Source organism: Myxocyprinus asiaticus, chromosome 16 (genome assembly GCF_019703515.2).
Source record: "Myxocyprinus asiaticus isolate MX2 ecotype Aquarium Trade chromosome 16, UBuf_Myxa_2, whole genome shotgun sequence".
NCBI lineage: Eukaryota > Metazoa > Chordata > Actinopteri > Cypriniformes > Catostomidae > Myxocyprinus > Myxocyprinus asiaticus.
The window spans coordinates 32,584,238-32,597,103 of NC_059359.1; the positions used below are offsets into that span (position 1 = coordinate 32,584,238).

The following is a 12,866-nucleotide window of genomic DNA, read 5'->3' on the forward strand; positions in this document are numbered from 1 at the left end:
GCCTATGAGCTGCTGTCTCAGAAAATGTCTGAGCAGACGGAAAGTATGGAGAGAAGTATACGGACGGGATCCTCATTTAGCTTCTTAGCGAATAGAAAGGCATTTCGACCCAGGCTGTGCTGCCACCCAAAGGTACAAAGGGAAATGGCATTTTAGTAAACGGTCGCAGGTTGGCGCAGTTGGCAAATTGGGGATGATCTACGGAAGTTTAATTCAGAGACTTTGTGTGTATAACATTGCTCCATATTATTTTAACTTCATCTGATCGGACAAATGAAAGATTGAAATGCTAAGACGAATATAGCCTTCATATCAGAATATGGCGTTAGCTAATGCCTGAATACACATTATAGGGATAATAAGAAGTATTTGAAACAATACGATGATGCTGTCATTGTTTCCAAGCTACTATGACATCATTTGCAAGCTAAACACCACAGTTAATACGCAAAGCATCAACATTTCAACGAATACGATGGTGGTCTTCTATTACTATTGTAGTAACTGCAAACGGCTAAAAGTAATTTGTTTTAAAAGGACATAGGTAAGCTGTGATTTATTTGTAAACAATGTATTAGACAGTTATAACATTAATTTTACTGCGCTGAATATTTCATAATTTTCCCTTTTGCTTACAGATGCATTAAAATATATCTTAACTGCTTTTCTAATATATATATATATATATATATATATATATATATATATATATATATATATATGTATATATATATTATTATTATTATTATTATTATTATTATTATTTGGTAAGCTAAAAATGTCCGTTATAGATACTACAACATTAGCACAACACGATTTTGTATCTAATCACCATTTAGCAGTGTTTCATGTCAGAAAATGCGGTACAAAGGAGATGAATTAAAACATTACAACGTTTACTTATTATTTTTTGCTACTTTTAGCATTTTTTAGCATATCAACCGAGATTAATCACAGTTGTTACTTAGAATTATAATTCACTCTTTCGTTTCCCTTACAGGTCTGAACTTCTGACATATTTTTTTCCTAAAAATAAAAAATAAAATAAAAATGCACAGGACAGTGTGGCCTGAAAATTAATACCCAGCAAACTTAAGAGGGCAAGTGCAAGGCAAAGGTTGGGTTTGGGCTTCCTCATTTTTGCCCCCGCTCTTTTTCTCCAGCTGCAGTGACTGGGATCGAAACACAAAAGAAGTGAAATCTTTTCTTTTCGTCCCTTTATTTATTTATTGTATGGAAATTTACATTATCTGACACTTACTAAAAGTGTTCTGTTTTTGTGCCTCTAATTTTACCATGGTCTCCAAGTAGCTTATACTGACAAATAATGCACGGCCCAGAATAAGTTTATAATAGAAGAATCGTAAGCTATGCCACATAGAAAAATTAAAAGTGGGACCTGCACTGCGACAAAATACATATAGTGAAAAGACAATTACCAACCCTTGATATTAATATCACATTTTCAGGTTCTTTCACATCAAAATTACGTTCTTGTTTCTCTTTTAATGCTAATTACAAACAAATGCAATTAGTGTACATTTAGTGCAGGGTATTAAGTTCAGTGGAAGTATCGTTTGTGTAATATATTGCAAGGTTTTAAATGAATTTGTCGGATTGCACAGGCATTAAATATATTTAGTGCATTGTTTCTATTACAATGACTTCTAAAAACTATGCAAATGTGAATATTGTAAACACAAATTATCCATAATTATATTTTGTATACAATTATTCCAGTTGAAAGCAAATTGTAGATTTTTCTTTTCACATTTGATTGTAATTGTAATTATAGTGTTGGGAAATTCATGTGCCCATAGTAGAATTTTGCGCGATCTTTTACACGACAATTGAACGATTTAAAATTTTAACAGAGATGATAAATGAAATCAAAAGCCACGTACTGCTTTACACAATTAATTGGAAAATAAATAAGCATTTAACACGGAACAAATCTCATCTGTTGTTAGTAGTATCTATGACGTGATGACAAATTGGCCTGGACTGTACCAATTACTGTGCTTCTCAAGAAAGAAGTGTTAACTTGAGCCAGCGCGAAAAGTTATCGGTCATTTGTTTAAATCCTACCCACCCTTTTTCGGACTGAATCATACAACAATTGTGCAGTCCAAAGTTTCTCGAAATAATTACAATTACTTGTGGAAACCATTAAACCTCATCCGGGGTGCGTTTTGGCCTATTTGGAAACTCCCACTTACTATGTGCAAGTGACCCTCACCCTCCCCCCGAACTTGAGGTCTAGCTCAGACACTCTCAAATATGCCAGAACTACATTTTGAAATGTAAGATGTTTGTATGTAGAGTTACGTGGGCCTGTATGATAAAGTTACACACAATGGCATTTGTACTATAGACCCTTAAAAGTGCAATCATATTAATTACTGACCCAAACATGCATAATGGACCTTCCGTCTATATGCATTTTATCTCATGGATTTGAATCTGAAAGAAGTGTGCTAAAAACGTGACTCTCACCCGATTCACTCATGGGGTCGTTGTCTCTCTTTAATCTACTGTTACCCGTGACTTCAGGTCTCATTGAAGTTCACGAATTCCAAGTAGGTGGCGTCTCATGATCACTCTACGACGGCCATGGCTTGTCTGAGCTGACAATGGCTGGAGCAAGATACCAAGAGCACCATAAAACTACGTCTGTCCAGGACTGGTTTTTAGTTTGCGTTGCCACCCAGCACAAGATTAGGCTACTCTTTAAATAGTCCTAATACCAGAAATAGTATGGATAACGGTGCGTGTTCATCGTGGAACATGCCAGCCTTAAATTTGTGTGATTTTTTTTTATACTTCATTGTTAGGTTTAGTTGTCAAATCTACTTTATCGTGTTCTCTCCTTTTTCCTCACAGTCAACTTATGCATTTGTAAATTTTCGGCCATTGTTCACTGTGGAGGCCAAAGTAATTCGAAGGAGGGCATAAAACCAAGTTAAAACTTTATGGGCCTTAACTTTGTTTTCAAGCCGCTTCACTACATGACAATAGTAAGACAAACCCGTGACATAGCAATTCTGCCGTGGTCTTGCCTAGCCTAACTAAATACATTCAATGATTTTTTTGATTTCCTGGTTACGAGAATTTAAATGCAGCCCTATAACCTATTTAGGTGTTATTTCGAGTAATTGTGTAAAAAAAATAAATAACATATAGCTAGTTTAAGCTGCAGGTTTGAAACAAATAATAAAAGGCGCTAAAAACATACAAAGGTCGGTTGAAAGACGTCAAAAGAACGTGTGCACCTATAGGGCGAAACGTATAAGCTTACTTCTGTAGTTATTCATAATCATATTAAAATTTATATTCATACAAAAACCCTCCAAATTAATTGTTATTTTTGTGTTATTAGAACTTCTAACTAAGCGCCACATTGTAGCCTACAACCCACTATTTATAAGGCGCGTCAACACACACTCACGGCGAAATCGTCAGGATTCGTGCGACTTTTCTAAATTGGGCTAATTTGTACGATCGGGTTGGGCGCTTTCACATATATTGCATTTATATAATTTGTGGCTGTAGTTCAAACTCGTAATGTTAAGGTCTACGTAAACTGTAAAAAGGTATTAAGACATCTTGTTAATTTCGTCTCTCTTTTAAAGTGAAACCCTTCTAAAGGGTTTAAAATGGGGAAACGCGTATTATATTCTTTAGACTCCGCGAGACACCCGCCAATTGGTCTAGTGGCATAAAAGGCTTTCTTTTTAAATTAAGCTTATTATTATTATTATTATTATTATTCTGAATTTACTTTCGTGAAATAAAGACATATAAGAGGCCAGAAAGGTAATTCTATTTTTCCACAAAGCCAAACCATAGTTTCAATTAGCTTATCAAATGCAATTAACAATTAACATTGAGCGATATCATTTACGAATTCAAATTCTAAGCGTTCGGCGATTTGCCTATTGCAGTTACAGATCCATGGGGTCTTTGTGACCAAATCCATGAAGACCATAAGCCAAGGTATGCTAGTAAGGCGTGTTGGCTATTGGGCATGCGGATGGCTTTGTCCATCAATCCAAAGTGTGGAGATAACCAACTGCAGTCCACTGGCACAAGTTCGTCAATGAAAGTATCGCTCACTCCTCTACTTGAACATTTGCACATGTTGGCATACAATATACTAAGAGGTACTAAGAGGTACATGTCAATTTCTACCCTTGGTCACATGACTGGCGCTCTCTGGAATGGATGGAGATGGATCTCCACGTCAGCTCACGTCTCAGAATTTCTGCTCCGCGGAACTGCTTCAAAGCCACTGAAGCTGAAGCAGTCCTGTACAACGATGCGAGGCAGTACTATGGTTGTGGCGTGCCCAACCAAGTGTCATAATGGATTTTGATGAGCGGGTACCCGTTGGGTCTAACATGTATTTGCCCAGCTGTACTTATTACGTGTCTGGAACGGAATTCTCCAGTCTTCCTCCTTTTCTGCCCCAGACCCCGTCTTCATGCCCCATGACATACTCATACTCCACGTCCAATTTGCCACAGGTTCAGACCGTTAGAGAGGTCTCTTTCAGGGACTATGCCATTGACACGTCCAGCAAGTGGCACTCCAGGGGCAATCTGCCACACTGCTACGCGACAGAAGACATGGTGCACAGGGACTGCATGTCCAATCCTGGAACTTTGGGGGACATGTTATCGAAAAACAACTCGGTTTTTTACCACTCTAACACGAGCCACACACCCAACATGTTTGGCAGCGTAGGGAGGAACGGAGTGCTGCCCCAAGCATTCGATCAGTTTTTCGAGTCAGCGTACGGGGACGTGGAAAGTCAGTCGAGCGACCATCCAGTGGACAGAGCAACCAGCAAAGCGCCTCCGCATGCTGAATCAGGGAGCGACAGTTGTCGGGGAACGGATGAGACCGAGCGGTGCGAAGAGACGAGCAGCCCCGAGTCATCTTCCGGTAACAACGAACAGAAATTCAACAACAACAACAACACCAACACCAACAGCAGTACGTATAAAAGACGCGCAGCAGTTATGTGAGAAAGTTTCTCATCTGACGTGCTGTTGTTAAAGGTTTTATATGCTGTTTTATAAGCATATAAGGTTTATGGAGGGCCCTGTATATTTACCCTAACAAAACTTTGTTATAAACGCAAGATCACGTGCTCGAAGTTGAAATTGGCCGTGAATGATAGGCCATTTCCCTTTAAGTCCTTAAAAGTCTGTGTTGCAGTACCTCATCACAGGTTGGGCTATTCATTAATGACGATTAACAGCAACCCTATTTAATTCTGTGCCCTTTTATTAAATTCTGTGCTAATTGTTTACTTCCGAATGCACGTCAGGGAATTTTAAACATTTAATAGGTATTGTTTTGAATGTTCTCTGCTAAAAAATAAAATAAAATGGTAAATCTTCTCTTTTTTTGTTTTTGTTTTTTTGTTTTGTTTTTTGTAGAATTTATTTTATCTTTGTGGTTAAAGACATTTTTACATATGGCATTTTTGCCTCCGTTAAAAGAAGTGGGCTATTTCAGCATTGTGACTCGATGTATAATTAAATTATGAACTGAATTGCTAAACAGTAGTATTATTGTTATTATTATTTTACTCATTACAGTCGCCTACTAGGCTATTAAGCCAACCGCAAGAGTCTGGGGCAGAAATATGGAAAACGGCATAAACTACTCAAACTTGTTAGTCTTTTTAAAATGTCTTTGCTATATATACGGTTAAAGGCGAAACCGTTTGACAGTCTTTCTTCTTTATATTTCAGCCGGACAGAAGACACGGAAAAAGAGGTGCCCTTACACCAAGTATCAGATCAGAGAGCTGGAGAGAGAATTTTTCTTCAGTGTTTACATTAACAAAGAAAAAAGGCTACAGCTCTCCAGAATGCTCAACCTCACCGACCGTCAAGTCAAAATATGGTTTCAAAACAGAAGGATGAAAGAAAAGAAACTAAACAGAGACCGTTTGCAGTATTACACCACGAACACTCTGCTTTAGACTGTCATTACCGGGAAATCGTTTATGCGAGATGGTTAATTTCAAGTTCGTCGATGCACATCCCGGCAGGCTGCTGCGGGACGAGATGTGACCTTCATTCCTCTGACAGACTTTTTCATCGATATGAACATCAATTAATATTCAATATAATCGTTACCCTTTGAAATTAAGACACATTTGTTGGTGTTATTGTTATTATTATATGGTCATTAGTTCTCCATTGTATTAAGTGTTACAGGGTTTATTATTATTATTATTATTATTATTATTATTATTATTTTCTGACCAAGATCTGTAACTTTTACGCATATGTGTTATATAAGTAAGCACTAAGTATTCTTAAATCTATTTTGGTGGCAAAATGTTGTGGCGAGACAAATACTATAGGCTAGAAGGTGAATTTTAAACTGTCAATACTGTTTCTTATATGTGGTTTATATTATTAGACTACTTTTCTTTTTCTTTTTTTCTCGTGTTTTTAGAAAATAACGCACCCTTCATTAGTATAAGCCTTTAAGCTTACTGGGGACTAGACGTGTCTTACGCGCTAAATTCTCGTATACTTGAATTGTGTAAACTTTCAATGGGTGTATATTTGGTATTCGGCCTCTTTACTGTACTGCGCATTCTCCAGTAAAATCGACACTTGCTTATAGAAATGTCGTCGAAATCAAAGATATTCCTATTTATTTTGGGTGAGACAATAAAGGTTCTATAGTGAACGTTAAGGCAAAGGCACTAACTGAACCCGCATGGACATTACTTGAGAGTTGAGACCTCTAAAAACCCAAATCAAAAGAATATTTTCTACTTGAGTTCTTTGACTCTCCACATTTTCTGTTGAGACCTTATATTGATGTTGCAGGAGCTCATTCATGTTTATGATAATCTTTCGTGTTTATAACATTTCTTCAGTGTTATATAAATCAGTCTCTTGAAACTTCTTGTGTTTTCTCTCTTTTTCCTGGAGTAGGATCAAATGTTTGATGGATCTTCCGTTATATTGCCTCAACGCGTTTTCTTTGATACAAGGATCAAGTGGTTGCAGTTATTAATGCCTAGTATCCATTACGGAACTGCCCAAAAAATGGCGGTGTATGTCTCCATGAATCAAACGGCCTTTCAACAAACTGTTCAATGTCTACAAGTCAATGTAGGTTTCATATTATATAGCTATTTCCAAAGTTGTATATGCCTCACAACTTCTAGACAAAACGTTGAAAAATAATTCAACTCAGAAAACTAGCTTTTGTCTTGAAAATGAAAAAGAAACAGTCTGTTGGTGCTTCCTATCATTGTACAGTTTCACTGTATCGATATATGTCAAATCTGATTTCGCTTATGCCACTCAGAAGTCTAATAAATAAAGGCGACCATAAGCTAATAACAACTGCTTTACGTGACGGCTCTGATGGTTCGCGCATCCTTTGAGGCTCGCTGGAATTTCGCCCTAATTACGGCACATCCCCCAGTTGCTGCAGCAACTCGGTCATAAAACCCGTCTTAGTCTGGAGCATTTGTAGAATTGGAGTGAGGTGCCATAAACCGTCTGAGAACCAAGGTTATTAACTGTGACTAAGAGCTAGAAAACAACGGCTAGAACCATTGAAAGCTTGTGTTCACGGACTTTTCCGCTATCATTTGTCTCAGAGTCCCATCATGGCACTACGGCTGGATTGCTCACTATTTCTCTGCTCTGACGATTTATTTTGTGTCCACTGGGCGGCGCACTTTAGATCAATGTCATTGCCGTGTATCTAAAATCCCTTCTGAAACATATTTACTTGGTGTACTGGCAAAGGACAACGTCTTCGTGATTATACAAGACGCGCTTTCAGGTAAATAGCCGAACGAGTTATTTTTGTAAGTATTGGGTTTATTTATTTTTATAGATAAAAATGCCATGTTGAAAACGTACCCTACACCTATAGTCTACAATTAATAATGTAGCCTATGCTTGGTCTACAAAAAGCTTTATTTGCAAAGCAGTAGGCCCACCACTGGCAGTAGTTTTATCAATCCCAGTGTAATGCCTTTTTGTTTCTGACAGTTGCCAAAGACACGAAACTATTGGAAAAGTAGATGACAGCCGGTTCTACATGGCCTCACTGCAGGTTTTGGAAATATATTTTTATTCCAAAAGGGTTTTTTTGCAGGCTATATAAAAATCTGAATTATTGTAAAAAAAAAAAAAAAAAAAAAAAAAAAAAATGGTTATTGTGATGTGTAATATGAAAATCAAAACTTAGTCTATATTGCCTAAATTCCATTAACTTTTTCAATCAGCGCCCGTCTTCTAATTCCCTGTTTCAAAATAAAGTATAGCTTACGAATGTTATTCCAAAAATATTGAAACGATAAATAAATGGCAGACAATATATGCAATATCTTTGCTCTTATTTGAATAAACGATCCCACGTGAATAAAAACATTTATGATTACTGATGCAAAGACAACTTGGCGTTAAAGAAAAATCACAGAAAAGAAAATTATTTGCAGTTTTCAATAGCCTAGCTATTTTAACCCGAGTCCTCCATTACAGTGATTGTGCTATTAGAACAAACCTTGCTCGCTAACAAAACATTTCAATCGCAATGTTAAATTCCATATGATACAACTTCTACTTATGCCACTTACAAGAAAAATATTGCTTTGGACAGATATATCCTTGGAGAACTGTTGTTTGAATGCGTATTGGAAAGAAAGCTCAGACTGACTGCAATAAATGGTCAGATAAAAACGTCAAAACTATTCATATTGTTTACAACATAACTTTAAGCCATTTGGGCTGATAAAACTAAATGCAAAAGTAATTACAATTTGAGAGAGAAATTTGGAATGATATTGTATGCCATTCAACAACATCCATAGCAGTAGCAGAACATGACATCAAATAGGCTGCTTTTTAACAAGGCTAAATTAAAATATCCCCGGGACATCAGCAGAAAATAAAAAGGTAACCGCATACAATTGTATTTAAATTGCTTTTGTCGGATGATTGCATTATTATGCTGTTAGGGTTAAATTTATTCATATTTGTTTAACTAGCTTTTAAATACTAATTGAATTAAATGATCTAATTAAATATTGTATTGTAATTACATAGGTTTTATATATATATATATAAAATTCATGATCGTGGCAAATGGAATATTGTCCCTTTTAATACACCATATACAGTGGTTTTGAAAAGCATAAAGCCGCCATTCGTTTTGAACTTGAGTGTAGTAAATAAATTGTTTTGACCCACCACATGCATGGAAACCAGACTGTAACTCACTGTTTATGTGCTTAAAGGGCTGTTGGGGCAATTATATTGTATCATAAAGGTTTATTATTTTAGCACTTGCTCTCCTATTCGATACCTTGTTGCTTTTTGGTTTTATATACATGGTTCATGGCTTTGCTGCTCTGTGGCAGTGTCACTGTTAACGAAGCAAGTGGTCATAAACATCACACAGTTCATATTATAAATTGTTTTTATTCGTTGTAGTTTCATAAATGACTGATCGAGTTTATAAAAATTTGACTTTTTTTTCTTCTTATAAATCTAGTAGCCTGAAAAGGATATGGGACACAAGGGTTACGTGCGCACAGAGGGAGGAGTCATCTGTGCTTGTTGCCATTTAATTGGCTGTTAGCTCACACTGAGTTGTATAGTTATCAGTAATTATATTCAGCATGTTTTGCACAAGAAATGTCATCCAGAAAGGGCAATCTTCTTCCACCGTCAAATTATACCACAAAGATGTCATGCTCCGATAGTCCATCTGGAAATTCGTTTCTGGTCGACTCCTTGATCCATGGAAGGGCCGAGGGAAGTGGGCACTACTACCAAAACAGCGGAGTCTACTTGCAGCCGACCTCCGAATATTCTTACGGACTATCTAACTGTGGCTATTTTCCTGGACTCAAAAGGAGTGAGAACAATTCCCAAAATGTAATACCCGCATGTGGCCCATATCAAGGCATGGAAGCATGGCTGGAGACGTCTAGGTCCTGTCGCATCGAACAGCCTAACAACCAAATTACCCCACGGTCGTTCTCGCCCACCATTAAAGAGGAAAACTCTTACTGCTTATACGAGTCTGAGAAGTGCCCAAAAGATACAGTTACAGATGATATATCGTACTCTCGACTGACACCAAACTCATGCCCATCCAGCAATAATAACGGCTGTGTTCCGGTGCCTGGTTACTTCCGCCTATCTCAGACATGCACCACATCTAAAGGTTTTCCAGACAACCAGTCTATATCGCCTCACGTTGCTCCTCAAGATACTACTCGATTTGACAGCTCTCTTTCAGCCATACCAGCAGAAACGAGCAGGGAAGAGAGCGATGAGCCCTCCTCATGCACCCCATGCGCCCCGGGAAGAAACAAGGAGCTAAGGGGGTCCACCGGCACCGCTTCATCTCCCGAACCACCGGACAGTCCAGAAAAGACGATACATGTTACTAAAGGTTAGTTTTATTGCCCAGTCATAGGGACCAAAGAAAGATTGTCCTCCTCTAGAGAAATTAACGCCTTCGCGCGCAATATATAGGCTATATCCCTGATATTTGAAGAGCTTCACATCTTTATATTGTATTACAGTAATCTTTCAAATAGCAATGTAAAGACACAATAAGGCTTTAGCCTGGCCAGGTTTGGCAGTACAATCGTGGTGCAGCACGATCAAACCAATTCATGACCAAAATGCTGTCTGTAGTCTCTTACACATAGCACAACATTCATTCGAGTCAACTGCAATGCGTAAACTAATCTGACCATGCGGTTCCAAAAGGTTGCACATTTTTTAAATGACCATATCAAGCTCATTGAAAACATATTTCTCGAGATGTCTAATTTGAAAAAAGCGCACTATTTAATACTCCTAATTTGGCCAATATTAAATCTGCAGTTCAGACACTTCCTCTCCGCAAATCTCACACATAGCACACCATTCGTTCGAGTCAAATGCCAATACCAGTAAGAAAACGCGTTTACAGTTTCCCATAAAGGATTATAATAATTATAATATATTACATTAAAATCTTGTAGCCTACATCATATTGCCCAAGAGAACAAATAGAACAAACGCGCACCTATAATAACCCTGGACTATGCACATTGTCTGTATATCTCATGCAAGTGTTCATAAGATGTTTATTATTCTGCTGTTTATGAGACCTTGAGATCTGTAATTATCTTATGTGAGCTATACAATGTTCTTTTTTAGATGCATCTGTGAAATGGAGAGTTGGTTTTGTTACAATGTAATCCAAACAGTATTCAGTTCATACATTTTACAGATAAAAACGGGCAGTTTTTAAGCGATGCCAATTGCTGCAATTGTCTTCACACAAAAAATAACAATAATAATAAATAATAAAAACAACAACAAAAACTTTCAATGTGGATTAATAGATCTAATAAATTCATACTATTATTATGGCTAAGTGATACTACTACACCCCATGTACTTACTGTGTAATTATGGATGTTTTACAATTAATTAACATTGACACATGAAAAGTAATACTCAATATTTATTTGATAAATCTTTGAAATGGGGACTAACTTTTGGACTAATATCTTCTCAAATTTTCAGCAGGAGATTCCAAAAATGACAACACGGCTAACTGGCTGACAGCGAAGAGTGGCCGTAAGAAGCGTTGCCCCTACACCAAACATCAGACTCTAGAGCTGGAGAAAGAGTTCCTCTTCAACATGTACTTGACACGAGAGCGTCGCCTGGAGATCAGCCGCAGCGTTCACCTCACGGACAGACAAGTCAAAATATGGTTTCAGAACCGTCGAATGAAGCTGAAGAAGATGAGTCGAGAAAACCGAATCCGAGAGCTGTCGACCAACTTCAGTTTTTCATGAAGCCTCTGGTTCCAGATCTCTGGCGCCCTCCTTCATCAGCTGCAGTGGTAGTCTTCTTACAACAAAGAGTCTCTGTAGGTGTGTGTGCATACGTGACTTGTGCAAGATACTATTGATAACTTATTGTGTCTCGTATACTGTTGAAGTTTTTATCTGTTTATGTAAAATTTTATTTGACATCCCTGTCGTCATAACATGTCATGGTTATTTATAAACTGTCAAGGGTACCTCACTGTAAATGTAAGCGAGGGAAATATCGAATGCTGAAGGTGTTTATTGGAATTTGTTGTAAATAGCATTCAGAAAATATTGTACATTTATTGTATATAACTACGATATTTGCATGTTGTAATAATAACTATAATGAAACCATAAAAAAGACAAAAAAATATTAATAATAATACTTTTCTTCTTAAGTATGAAATAGTCATGTATTTGCTGTTCTAAGCATAAGTGGAAAATTCCGGTTCTTAAAATGTAGAAATGTGTATAGTTATAAACACGATGCTTCATATTTTATTTTAACAGCATTTAAAGGCAAAATCTTTCTGAAGACACAGGTCGAAACGTGATGGACTCCTCTGCAAATTCATTATACGTGGCAGAACTAAATAAAGGCATGTACGTAAAAAGTCGTTATAGCCTACTTTAAACACTAAGTTCTTGTTATTTGAAACACTCTTGATTTCCGGAGAGTTTGGGGAAGTGTTGATTGTAATTTTGCTGACTGTAAAAGTAAATGATTTCTTTTATCCTGTGTTATCCATGAAGGGTCATGCTAAAAACATCATTCCAATCATTGCTATCCCAATTACCCAATTCAAGTCCTGTCAACTTCAAATTTGATCCGATGGACATTGCAGTATATTTCTTTAATAGCAAACAAATTATGTATAGATGACAAAAATCACTGTCATAAGTAAACGTTGGTAAAATCACATGTCAGAGTGGACAAAACTGAATTTGTATTGTACGTGTTTGCTTGTGCAACACAATG

At 37.0% G+C, this 12,866-nt stretch overlaps 2 protein-coding genes across 3 annotated transcripts; both read left to right on the forward strand.

Annotated features, from left to right (window-relative positions):
- Positions 1 to 4,364: 4,364 nt before the first annotated feature.
- LOC127454115 (homeobox protein Hox-A11b-like) lies at positions 4,365 to 5,998 on the forward strand. The gene is made up of 2 exons (XM_051721087.1): positions 4,365 to 4,998; positions 5,766 to 5,998. Exons 1-2 carry the CDS (start codon positions 4,365 to 4,367, stop codon positions 5,996 to 5,998), a joined length of 867 nt encoding a protein of 288 aa, XP_051577047.1.
- A 3,613-nt stretch (positions 5,999 to 9,611) lies between these two features.
- Positions 9,612 to 12,866, forward strand: LOC127454114 (homeobox protein Hox-A10b). 2 transcript variants are annotated; one of them, XM_051721084.1, is made up of 2 exons: positions 9,612 to 10,461; positions 11,592 to 12,866. In XM_051721084.1, the coding sequence occupies exons 1-2, from the start codon at positions 9,696 to 9,698 to the stop codon at positions 11,867 to 11,869; spliced, it is 1,044 nt and encodes a 347-aa protein (XP_051577044.1). In that variant the 5' UTR covers positions 9,612 to 9,695; the 3' UTR covers positions 11,870 to 12,866. The 2 variants fall into 2 exon arrangements, with proteins under 2 accessions (XP_051577044.1, XP_051577045.1); XM_051721085.1 differs by having other exon boundaries at positions 11,595 to 12,866.

Bases quoted from the DNA above. Each gene is read 5' to 3' on its own strand.
- LOC127454115 (XM_051721087.1), top strand. From the start codon at position 4,365: ATGGATTTTGATGAGCGGGTACCCGTTGGGTCTAACATGTATTTGCCC. The intron at 4,999-5,765 runs GTACGTATAAAA...TTTATATTTCAG, and splicing joins CAACACCAACACCAACAGCA to CCGGACAGAAGACACGGAAA.
- LOC127454114 (XM_051721084.1), top strand. From the start codon at position 9,696: ATGTCATCCAGAAAGGGCAATCTTCTTCCACCGTCAAATTATACCACA. The intron at 10,462-11,591 runs GTTAGTTTTATT...TCAAATTTTCAG, and splicing joins GACGATACATGTTACTAAAG to CAGGAGATTCCAAAAATGAC.